This window comes from Lemur catta, chromosome 9 (genome assembly GCF_020740605.2).
Source record: "Lemur catta isolate mLemCat1 chromosome 9, mLemCat1.pri, whole genome shotgun sequence".
Classification (NCBI taxonomy): Eukaryota; Metazoa; Chordata; class Mammalia; order Primates; family Lemuridae; genus Lemur; species Lemur catta.
In genome coordinates this window covers 95,228,814-95,250,191 of record NC_059136.1, presented here as the reverse complement: position 1 = coordinate 95,250,191, position 21,378 = coordinate 95,228,814, and the positions used below count along the sequence as shown (strand labels likewise).

General features: G+C 36.4%; 1 protein-coding gene across 1 annotated transcript in view; it reads left to right on the top strand.

Annotated features, from left to right (window-relative positions):
• Positions 1 to 21,378, top strand: part of RP1 (RP1 axonemal microtubule associated) — a 310,551-nt gene that overhangs the window by 219,142 nt on the left and 70,031 nt on the right. Inside the window, exon 25 of the mRNA XM_045560987.1 lies at positions 2,349 to 2,512. Within this exon, the coding sequence (XP_045416943.1) occupies positions 2,349 to 2,512 (164 nt within the window). The remainder of the gene's footprint in view (positions 1 to 2,348; positions 2,513 to 21,378) is intronic.

Below are 21,378 nucleotides of genomic sequence, written 5' to 3'. Positions count from 1 at the left end.
ATATAAAAGCAATACAAAACCTGTGAGCACAGTTTTAGCCCTGTTACAAATAAACTATTTCATAGGACAGTAGAACTTTTAATTTAAAAATAGACTCAGAATGTTCCTCTGTTATTTTGTACAAATGTTGCTAACTATTTTTATTTTTATTTTATTTTATTTTTTTGAAATAGTGTCTTGGTCTGTTGCCCAGACTGGAGTGCAGTGACACAATCATAGCTCATTGTAACCTTGAACTCCTGGGCTCAAGCAATCCTCCAGCCTTAGTCTTCTGAGTAGCTAGGGCTACAGGTGTGGACCACTATGTCCAGCTGATTTTTTAAAATTTTTTGTAGAGATGGGTCTTGCTATGTTGCCCAGGCTAGTCCTGAACTCCTGGCCTCAAATGATCCTTCTCCTTCAGCCTCCCAAAGTGCTGAGATTACAGGCATGAGCCACCATGCTTGACCCTTTTTGTATTTTAGATAGTGAAACATTCTAAGAGAAGTTAAGTGATCATAAAGAATACCATAGAAAATATTGGAAAATACATTTTTCCAGTGGAAGAAAAGAAAAATATGCTTAGCAAAACTTGAAAATCAATAAAAATAACTGTAGAAGACATGTTTCCCCCCTTAAGGCTTATGTCATGGTCACATGCTAATTCCAAAAGGGAGAAACACAGAAGTATTATATGAGTCAATAGCTCCTTATTTGTTTCTATTTTAGTAAATAAGACATCCAAGCCTATATGCAAACTTATTCCTGTCCCTCTTCCCATGATAGCATGAGATGAAATCCCAGCTCAGGCCCAGATGACAGGAGAAGAAAATAAAGATGTGATAGGAAAGACCTAAAAAAAAAGGAAAGAAATTTTTTAACTTCTTCAGTTATGCATCAAAGGTGTGAGGTTTTCTGTAAGAATTAATATCAAAATAGGATTATTTATGGGATTATAGTGTGCAATTTGCCTGTTTCCTCCTTTCCCACATGAACTGAAGTTTCTCAAGACAAAGTGGCTGCAGGGTGGAAGTATTAGTAGTAGAGTGCACCTCTTTGAGTTCTGCTGCTCCTTCGGCATTTTGGTTCCAAGGCTTAAGTTTCAACTTTATTACCAAATATAGCTTTATGAAAAATTTACTTGATTCAAGTTTTATCAAACTGATTAGAGAACTTTAAATGAGGTGTATGGATATATGGGGGGTAGCATTAATGTTTTAGAAAGAAATATAACTTCTTAATGATGATGTTACTGAGCATTCAGTGGGCAGAATGGTGGTGGGTTTTAATCACATTTTGGAAATGTAAAAAATGCTCCCAAGGAAGTATGTGTTTACGGAGCCTTTGAAAATAACAATAAAGACATCTTCATATTGCCCCTGTACTCCAGGGCTAGCCAGGGATGGGTAGAGGTGCATGCTCTGCACAGACTTCTAGGGGCAGGAGTTTGTCCTTTGTTACGCTTGACAGTATGGGGAGGAATGTGAGAGAAGGGTTTACTACTGTAGGGTTGATGCTGTAGTTTTACAAAGAAGTACACAAAGTGATAAAATGAAGACTCATTTTGTCTTTCCAACAAAATCAATCATAAAACAACTGGTAGATCTTTTCGTAATAAAAGATGTTCTGTGTCACGCTCTGCTCGTCTCAACCTTTCTATGTTTTTAGCATCACAGTGACAGGAAGCTCAATGATCTCTTCTGCTTGTGTGAGGAATTGTCTTTTCCTATTTTGAATATATCTTTTCTTCATCCTCCCTCCCCAAGCCCCACTTCATTTGCTAAGCCTGATTTATTTTGTACAATGTTTTCCTCCTTACTTATTGGTTCATTCAAACTCTAAGAATACTCCAGCAACTTTTCATGAAAAAAAAAAATTTAGCTCCTTTTTTACTTCATTTTTAGGTCTTCTACTTCCCTACCACTATTCTGCTAGGATCACCAAACTGTGTTACTAACTCCAGCTTGACAAAGATATTCTGTAGTACAGATAATGCCTTAATGTCACATTATCAGTATATCTGTCATCCATTCCTACCCCTAAATTTGACAGTGATGCCTAAATAAACTCCTAAATCTTTCAGCCAAACACATAGGGCTTAATGCCTCCAACTCAGCATTTTGCCCAAAATATATATTGTTCTTAAAAGCCCATGGCTATTTGTTTTGTAATTAAAATGCTAAAATATTTCAACAACTTTTTCATATACTAGCATCCAAGAAGGAAGTCCATGATAAGCAATTATTTTAGTACTTCTTGATTTCACAACCTATTCATTTCATAAGTAGATTAAGTAGAAATCCTTACTTTTCTAGTATTAATATGGTTTTCTTCTGTAATTTCAGACTGATTTCCTTTTTCCTTTCCAGATGGAGACTGGAAAGTAATTGTGGTCACTGGGGACCTTGAAAATGCTGGCACCACAGCAACAGTGTCCCTTTATGTCTATGGAGAAACAAGATGTTCAGGTGCAATTATTTTGGGATCTGGGAAGCACCAGCTGTTTAGCCCCAACAGTGCAGATATATTCAAGGTAAAGATGATATGGTTATAACTTGTTTGCTAAGATATATTATGATATTTAATACTTTCCCTAAGATGAAATGGAGAATGATTTTTTGGTGGTTGTTTGGTATTGCATTTGCATTAAATTTTCTTGATATACATGAAATGTTTTATCCTAAGGGAGCTGGGAAACAGTAGTAATAACAGGAATGTAAGATTTTTGTTTCCTCTTTGTGTTTTATTTGTATAAAGAAAAAAAGGTATATGAATTTTAGAAAATTTAAAAATTTGAGTGGAAAATATCAAGTTGAGTATTTCCATTTTTGAATGTCTGTCCTAGTCCACATCCATGCATGTTTTACACAGGCATACGAGGCATGGCATGATAGTGTGATGGAAAGGTGGTACACCTGATGGCTAAGACATGGGCAAAAGTGTCAAAGGATCAAGATTCAGATGCTGACTTTGCCACTTATAAGCATGGTTGGGCATGTTACTTAAACTTCCTTTGCCTCAGTTTCCTCAATAACCCTTACTTTAAAGGGTTATTATGTGGATTAAATGGAGTAATCCTTAGAAAAGTATCTGAAATGCCCAATAAATGTTTGCTATTAATATTGTAGTACATGGGCAATTTTGTAGCATCCTTTTTTACATGTAATATTACCATTTATACAAGGAGCTACATAGTCTTCCTAATTATAATTTTTATTGGTTATATACTGAGCAATATACCATAGACAAATGAAACACTTTGGTATTATTGGACATTTAAATGGCTCCTAGGTTTTTACTATTATAAATAATGGTACAATAAGCACACTTTTAACCTTAGATTTCTTCTTCTTTTTTTTATAACCAAAGTTGTTTTATTTTCTTCTGATAAATTCTGAGAAATGAGATTACTCTTAATCCATTTTGACAAATTATATAATACATCATAAAAGTGTCTGATTTACATAGCACACTGCCTACAAGGACATAGTCAACAACTGGTCAATTTTATTATTATTAAATTATTACTATATCCCAAATAATGTTATCTATTTCTGCCATATAAAGTATTTAATATATTGTAATTAAAACTTCACAGTTCCTCTTTGCTAGTTGTAGTATGTGACTGTGGATCTAAGGGAGTTGTCGTTACCTTTTTGTTACAAGTGCTTTATTAGGATATAATTTACATACCATAGCATTCACCCATTTCTTATTTTTAAAAAATTTTTGCTAAGTTTTATTTTGCTTTTACTTGAAATTGTAATTATACATATTTATGGGGTACAGTGTGGTGTTTTAATACATACATACATTGTATAATGATCAAATCAAGGTAATTAACATTCACCTATTTAAAGTATATGATTCATGGTGTTTAGTATATTCACAGCTATACAACAAACACCACACTCTAATTTTGGAATATTTTTAATCACTACAAAAACAAAGCCCATCCTATTATCAACAACTCTCCAATTTCCTGTCCCTCAGCCTTGTAATCTACTTTCTGTCTCTATAAGTTTGCCTGTTGTGGACATTTCATATAAATGGAATCATGCAACATGGAGTCATATGTCTGACTTCTTTTACTTAGCATAAATAATATTTTAAATGTTAATCAGTGTTATAGCATATATCAGTGCTTTATTCTTTTTTATAGCTAAATATTCTAGTATATGAATGTACCATATTTAATTTATCCATTCTTTAGTTGATATACATTTGGCTTTTTTCCACTTTGGGCATTATAAATAATGCTTCTATGAACATCTATGTACAACTTTTTGTGTGGCATATATTATCATTTCACTTGGGTATATGCATATGAGTTGAACTGCTGGATCATATAGTAATGCTGTGTTTAACATTTTGAGGAACTGTCAAATGGGTTTCCAAAGTGGCTATACAACTTTTATATTCTCACCAGTAATGTACAAGTTTTCCTTTTTCTCCCCATCCTCACCAACACTCATTATTGTCTGTCTTTTTATTCTAACCAGCCTAGTGGATATGAAGTAGTATCTCATTGTAGTTTTGATATGTATTTGCCTAATGACAAATGATGTTGAGCATCCCTTCATGTGCTTATGGGCCATTTGCATATCTTTATTGGAGAAATGTATATTCAAATCATTTGCCCAATTTTAATTGGATTATTTATATTTTTTTCTTTATTTCAGAATTTAATAGGGCTACAAATGATTTGGTTGCATGGATTGCTTTTGTATTGCTTGAGTCAAAGTTATAAGTGTGCCCACCACCCAGATGGTGTACGTTGTACCTGTTAGATATGATTTCACCCATGCTCTCCTTACCCCTCCCACCTGCATGATTTCCATTGAGTTTTACTTCCATCTGTGTGCATGAGTGCTGATCGGTTAGTTCTAATTTAATAGGGAGTACATGTGGTGTTTGTTTATCCATTCTTGCAATATTTCACTTAGGAGAATGGTCTCCAATTTCATCCAGATTATTGCAAAAGGTATTAATTCATGTTTTTATGGCTGAGTAGTACTCCATGGTATACATATGCCACATTTTATTAATCCATTCATGAATTGATGGGCACTTGGGTTAATTCCACATCTTCATGATTGTGAATGCAAAGGAAAACCCATCAGGCTAACTGCAAACTTCTCAACTGAGACCTTACAAGCAAGAAAGGATTGGGGCCCCATCTTCAGTTTTCTTAAACAGACTAATGGCCAGCCTAAAATTTTGTATACTGCAAAACTAACTTTCTTATATGAGGGAAAAATAAAGGCTTTTTCAAATAAGCAAGCACTGAGGGAATTTGTCAAGACCAGACCTTCCCTGCAGGAAGTACTCAGATTTGCATTAAACACATGGAAACCCACCAGTGTAATATCACCCAAAAGTCTCAGAGCCCATATAAAATAATGCCTAGAGAGGTAAAACAAAGCAATAAGGTTCTACCCAAGGATGAAGAGAAATACATCCCACTTATCAATTCCTTCAATAAATGTAAATGGCTTAAATTCCCCACTCAAGAGACATAGGTTGGCTGAATGGATAAAAATACAAGCGAAGTATCTGCTATCTCCAGGAAACATATCTAATCCACAAGGACTCATGCAGACTCAAGATAAATGGATAGAAAAAAATTTCCTGCAAAAAGCAGGTATAGCCATTCTCATGTCAGATAACATAGACTGCAAATCAACAATAGTAAAGAAAGACAAAGACAGTCATTATATAATGGTAAAGGGAGCAATTAATCAAGGAGATATAACAACCCTAAATATTTATACACCCACCAAGGTGTGCCCAAATTCATAATGCAAACCCTACTAGATGTAAAGAAAGTGATGAACAGCAACATTGTAACTAATGAGAACTTAAACACCCCACTGATTGAACTGCACAGACCCTCCAAGCAGAAAATAATAAACACTGGGACTCTACAGCAAATGGGCCTAATGCACATTTACAGAATATTCTACCCCAACACTACTGATATATATACTTCTCATCAGAACATGGAACATTCTCTAAGATTGATCACATCTTAGGCCACAAAACATGTCTCAACAAATTCAAAAAAGTAGAAATTATACCATTTATCTTCTCAAACCATAGTGGAATAAAATTAGAAATCAACTCCAAAAGAAACACTCAATTCTACACAAAGTCATGGAAATTAAACAACCTACTGCTGAATGATTACGGGTCAAGGAGGAAATTAAGGTGGAAATCAAAAGATTCCTCAAACTAAATTACAAAGGGAACACAAGTTATCAAAACTCTGTGGGATTAGCAAAAGCAGTTCTAAGGGGAAAATTCATAGCCTTGAATACCTACATTCAAAAAGACAGAAAGTTCACAAATCAACAATCTAATGAATCATTTCAAGGAAATAGAAAAGGAAGAGAAAAACAAACTCAGACTCAGCAGAAGAAAATAAATAACTAAGGTCAGAGCAGAACTAAATGAAATCAAAAATGAAAAAGCAATACAGAAGATTAATGAAACAAAAAGTTGGTTCTTTGAGAAGATAAAAAAGAATTTGTTTTTTATATTGCTAGATTAACCAGGAATAGAAGAGAAAGGACCCAAATTAGCTCAACCAGAAATGAAAAAGGAGATACTACAACTTACACCACAGAAATACAGAATATCATCTGTGAATACTACAAACAGCTCTATGCACATCCACTTGAAAACATTGAGAAAATGGACAAATTCTCGGAAACACACAACCTCCCAAGGCTCAATCAGGAACAAATAGAACTAAACAGATGAATATCAAGCAATGAAATTGAAGAAGCAATAAAAAGTCTTCTAACAAAGAAAGTCCCATGCCAGGTGGTTTCACAGCTGAATTTTATCAGACCTGCAAAGAAGAATTTATACCCATACTACAGAAATATTTCATAACACCAAATAGGAAGGACTTCTCCCCAACTCATTCTATGAATCCAGTATCACCTTGATACCAAAGCCAGGAAAGGATACAACAAAAAAAGAAAACTATAGACTAATATCCTTATGAATATAAATGTAAAAATCCTCAATAAAATACTAGCAAACTGAATTCAGCTGCATAGCAAAAAAATAATACACTGCAACCAAGTGGGCTTCATCCCAGGGATGCAAGTATGGTCCAACAAACGTAAATCCACAAATGTGACTCACCATATAAACAGTGGCAAAAAGCAAGATCATATGATCACCTCAATAGATGCAGAAAAAGCATTTGACAAAATCCAACACTGTTTCATGATAAAAACCATCAACAAACTAGGCATAGAGGGAACATATCACAAAATTATAAAATCCATATATGACAAACTGATAGCCAGCATCATACTGAATGGGGAAAAGTTGAAAGCATTCCCACTCAGAACTGGAGTAAGACAAGGATCCCAGTGTCACCACTTCTATTCAACACAGTCCTGGAAATACTAGGTAGAGCTGTCAGGCAAGAGAAGGAAATTAAGAGTATCTACATGGGGAAAAAGGAGGTCAAGCTATCACTCTTTGCTAATGATATGATCTTATATCTAAAAAATACTCAAAGATTCTACCAAGAGAGTCCTGAATTTGATAAATAAATTCAGCAAAGTCTCAGGTTACAAAATCAATGCACAAAAATCCATAGCATTCCTATGCACCAACAACAGTCAAGCTGAGAATCAAATCAAAGACTCAATACCTTCACAGTACCTACAAAGAAAAATAAAATACCTAGGAACACATTTAACCAAGGATGTGAAAGCTTTCTACGAAGAGTGTTAGGAATCACTGAAGATAGAAATTGCAGATGATGTAAAAAAATGGAAAACCATACCATGCCCATACATTAGCAGAATCAACATTGTTAAAATGTCCATGGTACCCAAAATGATGTACAGATTTTAATGCACTCCCCATCAAAATATAAAGATCATTTTTTTAAGATGTAGAAAAAATAATTCCATGCTTCATTTAGAACCGGAAAGGAGCCTCAATAGCCAAAACAACCTTAAGGAAAAGGAACAAATTCAGAGGCATTATTGTACCAGACTTTAAGCTATACTACAAGGTTATAGTAACCAAAACATATGGTACTGGCACAAAAATAGAGACATCAACCAATGGAAAAGAGAATTCATATATTAAAACCATCCACATATTGCCATCTGATCTTTGACAAAGTAGACAGCAATATATAATGGGGAAAAGAATCCCTATTTAATAAGTGGTGCTAGGAAAATTGGAGAGCCAAATGTAGAAGATTGAAACAGGACCCATATCCCTCACCACTCCCCAAAATTAATTCAAGATGGATGACAGACCTAAATCCTAACAAATGAAACCCTAAGAATTCTAGAAGAAAATGTTGGAAAAATTCTTGTAGATATTGGTCGAGGCAAAGAATTTATGAAGAAGACTGCAAGGGCAATCACAGCAGCATCAAAAGTAAATAAATAGGACTTGATTAAATTAAAAAGCTTCTGCACAGCCAAGGAGCCAATCAACAGAGCAAATAGACAACCTACAGAATGGGAGAAAATATTCACATGCTATATATCTGATAAAGGGCTAATAACCAGACTCTACAAAGAACACAAGCAAATCAGCAGGAAAAAAATCAAACAACCCTATTAAAAAGTGGGCAAAGACATGAACAGAAGCTATTCAAAAGAAGATAGACTAATGACCAATAAACATATGGAAAATGCTAAGTACTACTAATCATCAGAAAAATTCAAATGAAAACCACAGTGAGATATGACTTAACCCCAGTGAGAATGGCTTTTATCAAAAAGTCCCAAAATGCTGGTGTGGATGCGGAGAGAAAGGAACACTTATACGCTGTTGGTGGGACTGCATAATAGTGCAACCTCTATGAAAAACAATATGGGAGGCCGGGCGCGGTGGCTCACGCCTGTAATCCTAGCACTCTGGGAGGCCGAGGCGGGTGGATTGCTCAAGGTCAGGAGTTCGAGACCAGCCTGAGCGAGACCCCGTCTCTACCAAAAATAGAAAGAAATTATCTGGCCAACTAAAAATATATATAGAAAAAATTAGCCGGGCATGGTGGCACATGCCTGTAGTCCCAGCTACTCGGGAGGCTGAGGCAGTAGGATCGCTTAAGCCCAGGAGTTTGAGGTTGCTGTGAGCTAGGCTGACGCCACGGCACTCACTCTAGCCCGGGCAACAAAGTGAGACTCTGACTCAAAAAAAAAAAAAAAAAAAAAAAAAAAAAAGAAAAACAATATGGAGATTCCTGAAAGAACTAAAAGAGACCTACCATTTGATCCAGCAATCCCACTACTGGGTATTTACCTAAAGGAAAAAAAGTCATTTTTTATCAAAAAGACACTCCGTTAGGATTTTTTAATCTTTTTATTAATGAGTTCAAGAGTTCTTTTTATATTCCAAATATGAATCTGTTATCATATTTATGATTTACAAATGTTTTCTCACATTTTTTGAGTTGCATTTTAACCTTTTTGATGCTATGGATTTCAGTTTCTTTCTAGTATCTTCAAATCAGCCTGAAGGATTCTCTTTAGTATTTCTTGTAGAGTGGGTCTGCTAGTGATGAATTCTCTATTTTTCTGTACCTAAGAATGTCTTAATTCTCATATACAATCCTTGGTTGACAATTGTTTTTATTTTAGCACTTTGAAGATGTCATCCCACTGCTTTCTGTCCTTTATAGTTTCTGATGAGAAGTCACCTGTTGTTAATCTTATTAAGGATCTCTTGTATATGCCAAGTTCTTTATCTTTTGCTGCTTTCAAGATTCTCTCCTTGCTTTTGGCTTTCAGCAGTTTGACTATGTTGTGTCTAGGTGTAGATACCTTACTGTTTGTTTTCACAGTTACAATGGTTGCAAGTTTGTAGGTTTTTAAGGATATTATGCAGTTGGGGGAAGGGATAGAGAATAGATCAAGTTAAAATGCACAAGCCCTTCTGTTTTTGCCAAGTTTCATAGTTTTCATAGAATAAATGCTCCATGAATTGCTACACAACTTCAGTTAATTTTCAGAGTTCTGGAAAATTTGATTTCAAAAAATTTTATCATTGCTTTTATGGCCTCAACCTGCCATTCCAGTAGTCCACCTTTCTCCCCTCTTATCTTTTTCATTTTGCTATTTTTAATTAAATTTCTATTCTTCTTGAAATCTTCCATTTTTGACTGTGATTTCTATAACCTACTTAAGATAAATAAAAAATGGCCTCATTATAAATTTGGCTTTGAGACTATTATACGTCATTTGACCAAATTCTTTTTGCTCTCAAGCTGCCAATGCTTTATTCATAAAACTTCATAAATAAAACAATTTTTTCTGGATTATATAAAAAAAGAAAAATTGGTGTAACAGGAACCTAAATATAAATATCTATGACCTACTCTTCATATATTCTTTGTTACGGATTTTTTTTTAATATCTCTCATGAGAAGGATAAGAGAAGTGGTTTCACTTTGACTGCAGCAGCACTACCTCAGTGCAATCCTGGCCCAGAGCTCCGTGGAGTTCAAGATGCTTCCTGCTATTGTCTCCTCTTCACAGAGCCTCATGTCTCCTGCCATGATTTTGCACTGACTTCAGGCAAGTCCCTGTCTGAGTGGGTGTGGAGGTCAGTGGGGAAGCAAGACGTTCTTCTGTTGGTCTGCTCCCACTTCACTCACTGGCCAGGCGGGTGTGACCATCCCATGCTCTATTCTCTATTGTTTGTCTCACACTCTCCAGATTTTGTGATCCTATCTCCCATTCACCTTTTTTTCCTGTTTTTTGTGTTCCACACTGATTCTCTGCCGATTCACAATGGTGTTCTTGTGGGGAAGCGATCCACTCCTGTGTAGCAGACCGAGATCTACACCTCTTTTTCTGGGAGCAGGAATCCAGGAGGTTACCTTTACTCCACCATTTTTGTCCCTCCCTACCAAATTCTTAAAATACAAGATTCACCAGCCAAGTGGTTGTTGATACATTGACTATCTTATTTTTGTCAGATCATGAAAATTTCACATTTATATAACTGGTTCATGTGGTACTTGACAATGTGGGACACCTCTGATGTCCTCCTGACCCAATCATTGTTGCTGGAGGAAAACTTGATTGTAGGACTGCATAGAGAGTAGAGGAGGATTCTAATTTCAAAAGGGACTTGCAAAATGGTATCAGTGATTTTGTAGTAATTTTGGTATCTACCCTCCGTAGACTATTGGGTCATTCCTATGAGTGTACCTCGTAGGGGAAGAGGAAAGCTGAAGGAAATGTGAGATCCTCAGGAAAAGAAGGCAAAAATAAGAGTGAAGAGTCCATTATGGCAGAAGGTAGGGAGAGCAGACAGAGAAGAGTTCCTAGAGAAAAAGGACTGGACCTCCTTCGCTTGTTAATCCTTAAATCTTTTATATTGCCTGACATAGACTAAACACTCATGAATATCTATTGAAAGCATGACAATTTAGTGAAAATGACTTTGCTAATTTTTTTTTTTATTTACTGCTTTAGGTTGGGGCACCTGTTATTGAATTTTCCTTGCGGATCATTCTCATCTTGAGGGCATTATAAAGGCATCCCATGTGTCTTATCTTGGTATTAATTACCTATAAACCTGCCCAGAGATTTAGCTGGATTTTGTAGCATTTTTACAAACTGAAACACTGAATAGTACTCTCTGTTCCTTGGAAAAAGTTAGTGCTGATGTCATCCACTCCTAGAAAAGAGTTTTCTACTTTTGGTTTACTATTGTGTGAAGCCAATTAATTTTGTAGATAAATAGGTTTATTATTTATTATGAGCTCTTAGGACCCTTGCACAATCATTGAATATCCCTTATGTTCTTTAGAATAGGATGCATAATACATTTTGCCTTTTTAAAAACAATTTACATCAGTAGTAATTAGAAAACCTATGTTTGAGCTTCAGCTCTGCCCTTTACTATCTAAGGAAACATGGATAAACCACTTAACATTTCTAAGCTTTAATTTCCTCCTTTGTAAAATGGGTACAGAAATAGCTTATAATGTTATTATACAGACTGAAAGTGTTAAAAATTAAAACACTTTATATAAAGTATAAAACATTCTTATCATTATACTCTTGAAGCTGACTCTTCTGATCCTGTCCCCAAATTAGGGTAGGCTTCCTAATGGGGTAGGAATTAACAAAATTTTTCATATGAATGAAGGCAAGAAGGCAGCTTGGCAGATGGTTAGTAGGTGGCTATTGCTGGCATGGGGGTATGTGTAAAAATGTCTGGAGGCTGGAGTAGAAGGAAGGAACAGAGAAAAACAAGACTACGTTGGCTGGGCTAGAGCAAATCAGTGAGTACATAAATTAGGAATGTTTATCTTGGGACTTTTCAATGTTTAAAGGTTTTTCAATGTTTAAAAGTTAGATGACCATGTGATTCTACACAGTATTAGCCATTAGCTAAATGGATGTCAGCATGTTACTTTAATTTTGCCACAATTCTATATCATTTTATTCTTTATATATTCTTTTCTTATCTCTTTTCTTTCTCTCTCTCTTTCTTCTTTGTCTTCCCTCCCTTTTTTTTTTTTCTTAAGTAGGCCTGAAACTTAGAGTTTGGTAGTATTTTACATTTACTCCACTCAGCAGTTTAGGAATTACAGCACTAACCAGTGCCCTGTTGACATAATTGACTTTCCTATGAATGACATATTCTACAGAATAAAGCTCAATTTAACTTGAACTTTTCCTTCCATCACAAAAGTTTAAGTATTTTAAAATAGCACCTACATTTGGATCACCAAGTTTTCACTTATGAATTCTTATCCAGAAAAATGAATAGAGCTGTTTCCCTTAAATATACAATAAACTGTGGAAATGAAAACCCCTATGCAGGTGACATGAGCAAGATGGCAGAATGAGATTTTCCCAGCTTTAGTACCCCATAGAAAGACCAACTAGCAACTATATACAGACAAGAATTCCTTTGTGGAATCCAATAACCCGGAGTAGGGAGTGAGGCTGAAGCACCCCCTTAGACCACAAAAACTGAGAAAATCTCATGAGAAGGGTAAGAGAAGTGGTTTCACTTTGACTGCAGCAGCCCTACCTCAGGCCAGCACATACCAAGAGGGTTCCTCTGGGCCTACAGTGTCCTCAAAGGCAGAAAGTGAGCCCAAGATCGGTATTCAGCTTCCCAGGTATTCTGGGGTGCTTCACAGAAGATTCACTGCTGCCTTGTCTCACAGGGCACGCTGAGGGAATTGGCAGGGCTAGACCACATGGGGTCAGCCAGGAACAAGGAAGAAAGGCAGGGCTCAAAACAACCAGTGCATGGATTTTGTGGTGTAATGGAACCTACCCAATGACCCTGCTAACTACAGGGCATAGCCTGGAGCTCCACCTAAATGTGGAAAGAGCATTGCTTGGCCAGAGAGCACAGATTAGGTCCCTCACCAGTGGAAATTGTGGGATCCATTCTATAGCCCCACCCAATTACTAGTCCAACCACAAGCACTGCTAGGCCAAGGAGCGAGCTTGTGATTCTGCACAACCAGAGGCAAATGTGGAACACAGCTAGTGGTCCTGCCAGACTGCAGAGCCCAGCCAATGGCCCCATCTGGCCAGGGAGCCCAATCAGCAGTCACATCTGACCACGGTTGCTGCCCAGCAGCCCACTGGTTTCATTGCATACCCCAGAAAGTGGCCGTACCCAACCTCAGAGCATGGGCAGAGGCTCTACCCAACTAGAGAACCTGACAGCAAGCTCACTTTGCCTGTGGATGCTACCAGCTGGCCCTTCTAGAACCCCAGGCTTGGCTGACTGGTGAAGTTCTTTTCCTGCCAAAGTGAACTTATAAAGGCCAGAAGAGGTGACTACTTTCTCAAATGCACAGACACCAATGGAAGAATGTGAAGATTGCAAGCAGTCATGTAAATATGACACCACCAAAGAAAACTAATAAAACTCTAATATTTGATCCTAAAGAAATGGAGATCTATGAAGTGACCAACAAAGAATTCAGAACAATCCTTTTAAATAAGTTCTGTGAACTTCAAAAAAACCACAGGTAGACAACTAAACTAGAAAAACAATGGATAAACAAAACTAGAAGGTCAATAAATGAATAGAAATCAGTTTTAAAAAATGAATAGAAATCCTGGAGCTGAAGAATTGTATTAATTGAACTGAAATATTTCATAGATGGCTTCAACAGCAGACTTGATCAAACAGAAGAAAGAATCAATGAACCTGAAGACAGGTCATTTGAAATTATCCAGTCAGAGGAACAAAAAGAAATAAGAATAAAAAAAAAGAGTTTTTAAAGCTTATGGGATTTATGGGATGCCGCCAATTGAAACAATGTATGTATTATGGGAATTTCAGAAGGAGAAGAGAGAAAGAAAGGGACAGAAAATCTATTCAAAGAAATAATGACTGAAAACTTCCCAACATTTGGAGAGAAATGGACATCTAGATTTATGAAGCCAAAGGGTCACCAGATGGGTAGAGACTGAAAAGTTATACACTGAACACATAATGATTATATTGTCAAAAGTCAAAGACAAAGAGAGAATTTTGAAAACAGCAAAAAAAAGATGACTCATTGCTTACAATGGGGGCTCCATAAGATTATCAGTAAATTTCTTAGCAGAACCCTTGCAGGTTAGGAGAGAATGAGATCACATATTTAAAATATTGAAAGAGAAAAAAATTTTCAACCAAGAATCCTATACTCACAAAATCTGTTCTTTAGAAATGAGAGATAAAGACTTCCCAAACAAACATAACCTGAAAGAGTTCATCACTGCTAGACCTTCCTTAAAAGAAATGTTAAAGGGAGTTCTTCAAGCTGAAATGAAAGGACACCAGCTAACAATATCAAAGCATATGAATGTCAAAAACTCACTGATAAAAGTAAATATAATCAAAATCAGAATTTTCTAATACAATAATGTTTGTACATAATTCATTTCACCTCTAGCAGAAAAGCTTAAAAAAGTATAAAAAATAACTACAACTACACTAATTTGCTATTGGATACACAATATATAAAAGATGTAAATTGTACATTAATAACATAAAATGTTAAGGGTGAGGTAAAAATATAGAGTTTTTTATACAATTGAAGCTAAGTGTTTGCAGTTTAAAATAGGATGTTAAAATGATAAGATATTTTATGTAAGTCTCATGGTATCCACAAAGAAAAAAACCTATAGCAGATACACAAAAGATTAAGAAAAAGGAATAAAAGCATACCAACATAAAACTAATCAAATCAAAAAGAAAAACAGTAAGAGAGTGAGAAAGGAAAAAAGAAACAAAACAGTGAGAGGCCAGGCGTGGTGGCTCACACCTATAATTCTAGCACTCTGGGAGGCCGAGGCGGGCAGATTGTTTGAGCTCAGGAGTTCGAGACCAGCCTGATCAAGAGAGAGACCCCATCTCTACTAAAAATAGAAAGAAATTATATGGACAGCTAAAAACATATATAGAAAAAATTAGCCAGGCATGGTGGCACATGCCTGTAGTCCCAGCTACTCGGGAGGCTGAGGCAGGGGGATTGCTTGAGCCCAGGAGTTTGAGGTTGCTGTGGTCTAGGCTGATGCCATGGCACTCTAGCCTGGGCAACAGAGTGAGACTCTGTCTCAAAAAAAGTAAAATAAAATAAAACAGTGAGAAAACAATTAACAAAATTGCATAGTAAGTCCTTAACTATCAATAATTACTTTAAATATAAGTGGATTAAATTCTCTGATCAAAATATATACAGAATCTAAATTGATTAACAAACAAGATCCAATAATGTGCTACCGACAAGAAACTCACTTTAGCTTTATCAACATGTAGGCTGAAGTGAAAGGATAGAAAAAAATATTCTGTGCAAATGATAATCAAATGTGAATGTGAGCAGGGGTGGCTATACTTATACCATACAAAATAGACTTTAAGTCAAAAACTGTCACAAGAGAAAAAGATCATTACCTAGTGATGAAAGGGGTAATTTATCAAGAAGACATAACAATTGGAAATATTTATGCAGCCAAATTAAAGCACCTAAATATATAAAATGAATACTAACAGAATTAGTTAGAATAACTGAAAGGGGAAATAAACAACAATACAATAATAGTAAGGAACTTTAATACCTAACTCTCAACAATGGATAGATCATTCAGACAGAAAATAAATAAGGAAACAATGGATTTGAACAACACTATAAACCCAATAAACCTAAGAGACATATACAGAACATTGTATCAAACAGCAGCAAAATATACATTCTTCCCAAGGGCACATAAAATATTCTCCAGTATAGATCATATGTTAGGCCACAAAACACATCTAAACAAATTCAAGAAGATGGAAATCATACCAAGTGTCTTTTCTTACCACAATGGTATGTAACTCAAAAATCAATAAGATAAAGAAAATTGGAAAATTTACAAATTCATGGAAATTAAACACAGTCCATCCTGTGCTCTCAAGTGCATGGTGCCAGGTTGGCATGGGACTCAGCTTTGTGGTGGTGGCCTTCACATAGCCGCCACCAGGCTGGGGAAGGAGTACACTAATCTGAGGCTCCTCTGAGCCATACTCTGTGACTGGAAGCCAGGTGTCCTTCCCCTTCAGCAAAACGGGATCTGAGCATGGGAGTTGAATGGGCAGCTTTGGGAGACTGTTTCAGCAGGCCTTCAGGGGTGTGGGGAGAACCCCACAGTCACTGGGCCACTAGAACTGACCTCCTCTCATGTGACTTGACATCCATGCTGTCCCCCAGCCTGTGGAACAGCCCACCACCTATTCAGCTCTGACTCTGCCCTCCAGGTCCAAATAGCTTGCTACCTGCTCGGCTCCGACTCAGCCCTCCAGGTCAGATCAGCCCTTCACCCACTCAGCCTTTTTTCTGTCTCTGAGGCCCTGCTTAGAAGCCCTACTTCTGGCTCTTCCCCAGTCCCACCTCTGAGGCTCTCATGACAGAGACCAAGGCTCCATCCCTGTGGTTCCAGAGCTCCCACCAGGCCCAGGACACTGCCTTTGAGATTCCAGCACTGCACCTAGACCCCAAGGCCCCCACCCCTGAGCCTCCATCACCACCACAGACCTGGCAGAACTGCTCTAAGGTCTATTGCCCTAATAGGTACCCTCCCCAGCCTCAAGCTGCCAGTACACTGGGACCTGGTTAGAGCAAAGGCCCACAGCCTGGGAACCCATGACCACTGCCTAGATAGCCTCACCCAGATGCCACTGTCACCTCTGTGGGGAGACCCCAGGCAGAGCAGTCCCCACAATGCCAGCCTCTGTGGTGAGGGTCTTACCCACGTCCCAACTCAAACTTCCTAGGACTATCTGGTGAGCAATCCAATGGCCAGCCCAAATATCATCCAGCACAGGCTTGAGCAATGGAAATCACAGGTGAACAGGACAAATCAGAATAGCTGCATTATAGGTTTCTAGTGCACGTGCCCCTCCCTTGCCATGCCAACATTCCAGAGTAGAATAAAAACACCATCTAGGGACCTCCCCTTCTAATTAAGCAGGAGAGCTCATGACTTATAGTTTTGCATGTGCCCTACAAATCTATAAGTCATGAGTCTAGAAAAGAGGTTTCAGATGGGGAGAAACCAGCAAAAGAACCACGGTAATATGAAAAAACAAAACAATTCGACACCCCCAAGGGATCACAGTGAAGCTACAGGAGTGAACTCCAACCATTAGGAAATTGCCAAAATGACAGAATTGGAATTCAGAATACGGATGGCAAATAAGATGAATGGAATTAAAGGGAAAGTTGAAAACCAACAGAAAGAAGCAAAAAAATATATATATATATTCTAAATCTCAAAGATGCACACAGGCTCAATGTGAAAGGATGAAAAAAATATTCCACACAAATGGAAACCAAAAGAAAGCAGGTATGGCCATTCTCATATAAGATAAAATCAACTTTAAATCAACACTGATAAAGAAAGACTAAGATGGTTCTTATGTAATGGTAAAGGGAACAATTCGACAAGAAGACATAACAATTTAGGAAAATATATATGCATCTAACACAGGAGCTCCCAGATACATAAAACAAATTCTACTAGAGCTAAGCAAGGAAATAAATAATAGCATCGTATTCAATACCCCACTGTCAGAGCTGGACAAATCATCAAAGCTGAAAATAAATAAAGAAGCACTGAACTTAAATGGGACCCTAGAACAAATGAACCTGACAGCCATTTACAGAACATTCTACACAGAAACTATTGAATTATTCTCCTTAGCACATGGGACATTCTCCAAGATTTATGTCTCAACAAATTAAAAAAATTCAAAATAATCCAATGTATCTTCTCAGATTCACACTGGATTAAAACTAGAAAACAATTCCAAGAGTAACACTCAATTGTACATAAAGTCATGGAAATTAAACAATCTGCTGCTGTAAAATTATTGGGTCAATAATGAAATTAAGATGGAAATATAAAATTCCCTGAGCTGAACAACAAGCTATCAAAATGTATGGGATTTGACAAAAGCATTCCTAAGGGGAAAATTCATACCCTTAAATGCCCACATCAAGAAAGATCACAAATTAATAACCTAATGACACATCTCAAGGAACTAGAAAAGGAAAAAGAAACGAAACCCAAAGCCAGCAGATGAAAACAAATAACAAAGGTTAGAGCAGAACTAAATGAAATGTAAAAAAATATACAAAATTTCAGCAAAACAAAAAGTTGGTTCTTTGAAGAGATAAACAAAATTGATAGACTTCTTGCTAGATTAATGAGGAATAGAAGAGAAGGAATAGAAGAGAAAGGACCCAAATAAGCTCAATCAGAAATAAAAAAGGAAATTTTACAACTGATACCACAGAAACACAAAACATCATCAGTGAGTACCGTGAAAATCTCTATGCAAACTAGAAAAATGTAAAGGAAATGGACAAACTCCTGGAGTAGAACTTTTGAACAGACAAAAAATGAGCAGTGAGATTGAAACAGTAATAAAAATCTTCCAGTAATAAAAAGACCTAGACCAGATGAATTCACAGCCAAATTCTATCAGACTTACAAGGAAGAACCGGTGCCCATACTGTAGAAATTATTCCATAACACTGAGAAAGAGGGAATCCTCCCTAACTCATTCTACAAAGCCAGGAAAGGACACAACAACAACAACAAAAATAAAACTACAGACCAATACCCCTTATGAATATAGACGCAACAATCCTCAATATAAATAGAAGCAAAAACAAAGACCATATGATCATCTCAATAGATGCAGAAAAAGCATTTGACAAAATCCACCACCCTATCATGATAAAAACCATCAACAAACGAGGCATAGAAGGAACATATCTCAAAGCCATATATGACAAACCAACCGTCAACATCATACTGAATGGGGAAAAGTTGAAAGTATTCCCCCTAGGAAGTAGAACAAGACAAGGATGCCCACTGTCTTCTATTCAACATAGTGCTAAAAGTCCTAGCAAGAGCAATCAGGCAAGAATAAGAAATAAAGCGTATCCCATTTGGGAAAAACAAGGTGAAACTATCACTTTTCACTGAGGATATAATCTTATAGGTAGAAAACCCCAAAGACTCCACCAAGAGACTCCTGGAATTAATAAACTGGTGGGAAAACTGGATATCTACATGTAAAAGAATTAAATTTGACCAATATTTTACACAATTCACAATAATTAATTACAAATGGATTAAAAACTGAAATGTAAGATCTGAAACTATAAAACTTCTAAAAGAAAAGAAATAGGGAAAAAAGTCCTTGACTTTGGTTTGGGCAATGACTTTTTTGGATATGACAACAGGACAGACAACAAAAGCAGAAATAAGCAAGCAGACACCTTAAACTTAAAAGGTTCTCCACAGCAATGTAAACAATCAACAAAATGAAAAGGCAACTTACAGTAAAGAGAAAATAATTGCAAACCATATATCTAAAGGGATTAATATCCAAAACGTATCAAAAACTCATCCAACTCAATAGCAGAAAAGCCCAAATAATCCAATTTGAGAATGGGCAAAGACCTGAATAGACATATTTCCAAAGAAAACATTTATGGCCAACACATACACTACAAGGTGCTCAACATTACTAATCATCAGGGAAATGCAAATTAAAAGTGCAACAAGATGCCACCTCAAATCTATTAGGATGGCTATCATCAAAACAAAACAAGACATATTAAGTGTTGATGAGGATGTGGAGGAAAGGGAACCTTTGTATACTGCTAGTGGGAACATATTGGTATAGCCATTATGGAAAACAGTATAGAAGGGCCTCAGAAAACTAAAAATAGAACTATCATATGATCCACTTCTGAGTATATATCTCAAGGAAACAAAATCAGTATTTTGAAGAGATACCTGCACCTACGTGTTCATTGCAGCATTATTCACAGTAGCCAAGACATGGAAACAACTTATGTTGCATTGACAGATGAATACATAAACAAATTGAGGTGTATGTGTGTATATATACACACACATACACATATATGTATATACATATATATATATAATATTATTTAGCCATAAAAAGGTGGAAATCCTGCCATTTGCAACAACGTGAGTGAAACTTGAAGGCATTATGCTTAGTGAAATAGACAAAAAAAGAAATACTATATGATCTCATATGTGGAATCTAAAAAACTTGAATGCATAGAAACAGAGTACTGTGGTGGTTACCAGGAGTCAAGGGGTGGGGGAAATGGGATTTTGGTCAAGGGTATTAACTTTTGGTCATAAGATGAATAAATCCTGGGGATCTAATGTACAGCACAGTAACTATAGTTAATAACACTATATTGTATTGTATACTTGCAATTTCCTAAGAGAGTAGATCTTAAATGTTCTCACAAAAAAAGTTAACTATGTGAGATGATGGATGTGTTAACCAACTTGATTGTGGAAATAATTTCACTATATATGTCAATGTGTCAAGTTGTACATCTTTAGGGTATACAATTTTGTCAATTATGCCTCAATAAAGCTGAAAAATAATAAAAAGCAATTTGAAAAATAAAGAATAAAACCCCCAAACCCAATGCAACATATACTATGAAAAACAAGTAATCATTTTCCAAAAGGACTATATTTTCTCAGAAGCATTAAATATTAAAACAAAAACATTATTGGCCTCAGATGTCAGCCATTTTTTATTTATTGGGGGACCACCGAAAGGCTGTAGTATAGCCTACTCCTTAAGCTGCCAAAAATCTTTGTTGGAGGAAAGATTAAAGGTGTTTGCTGATGTCTACTCTGAGCTAGATGCTAGATATTTAGTAAAGCAGAAACACGAAAGAAAAAACTACCCTTCTCTCTTGATATCTTTCCAAAGATCAACATCTTTATTTTGAAGTTTGATCACATCCTCTTCTGTCTCTCAAGATTGATTTCTATCAGCCATCCTTATTCCTTCTTGCATTTTCAGGATGATTCT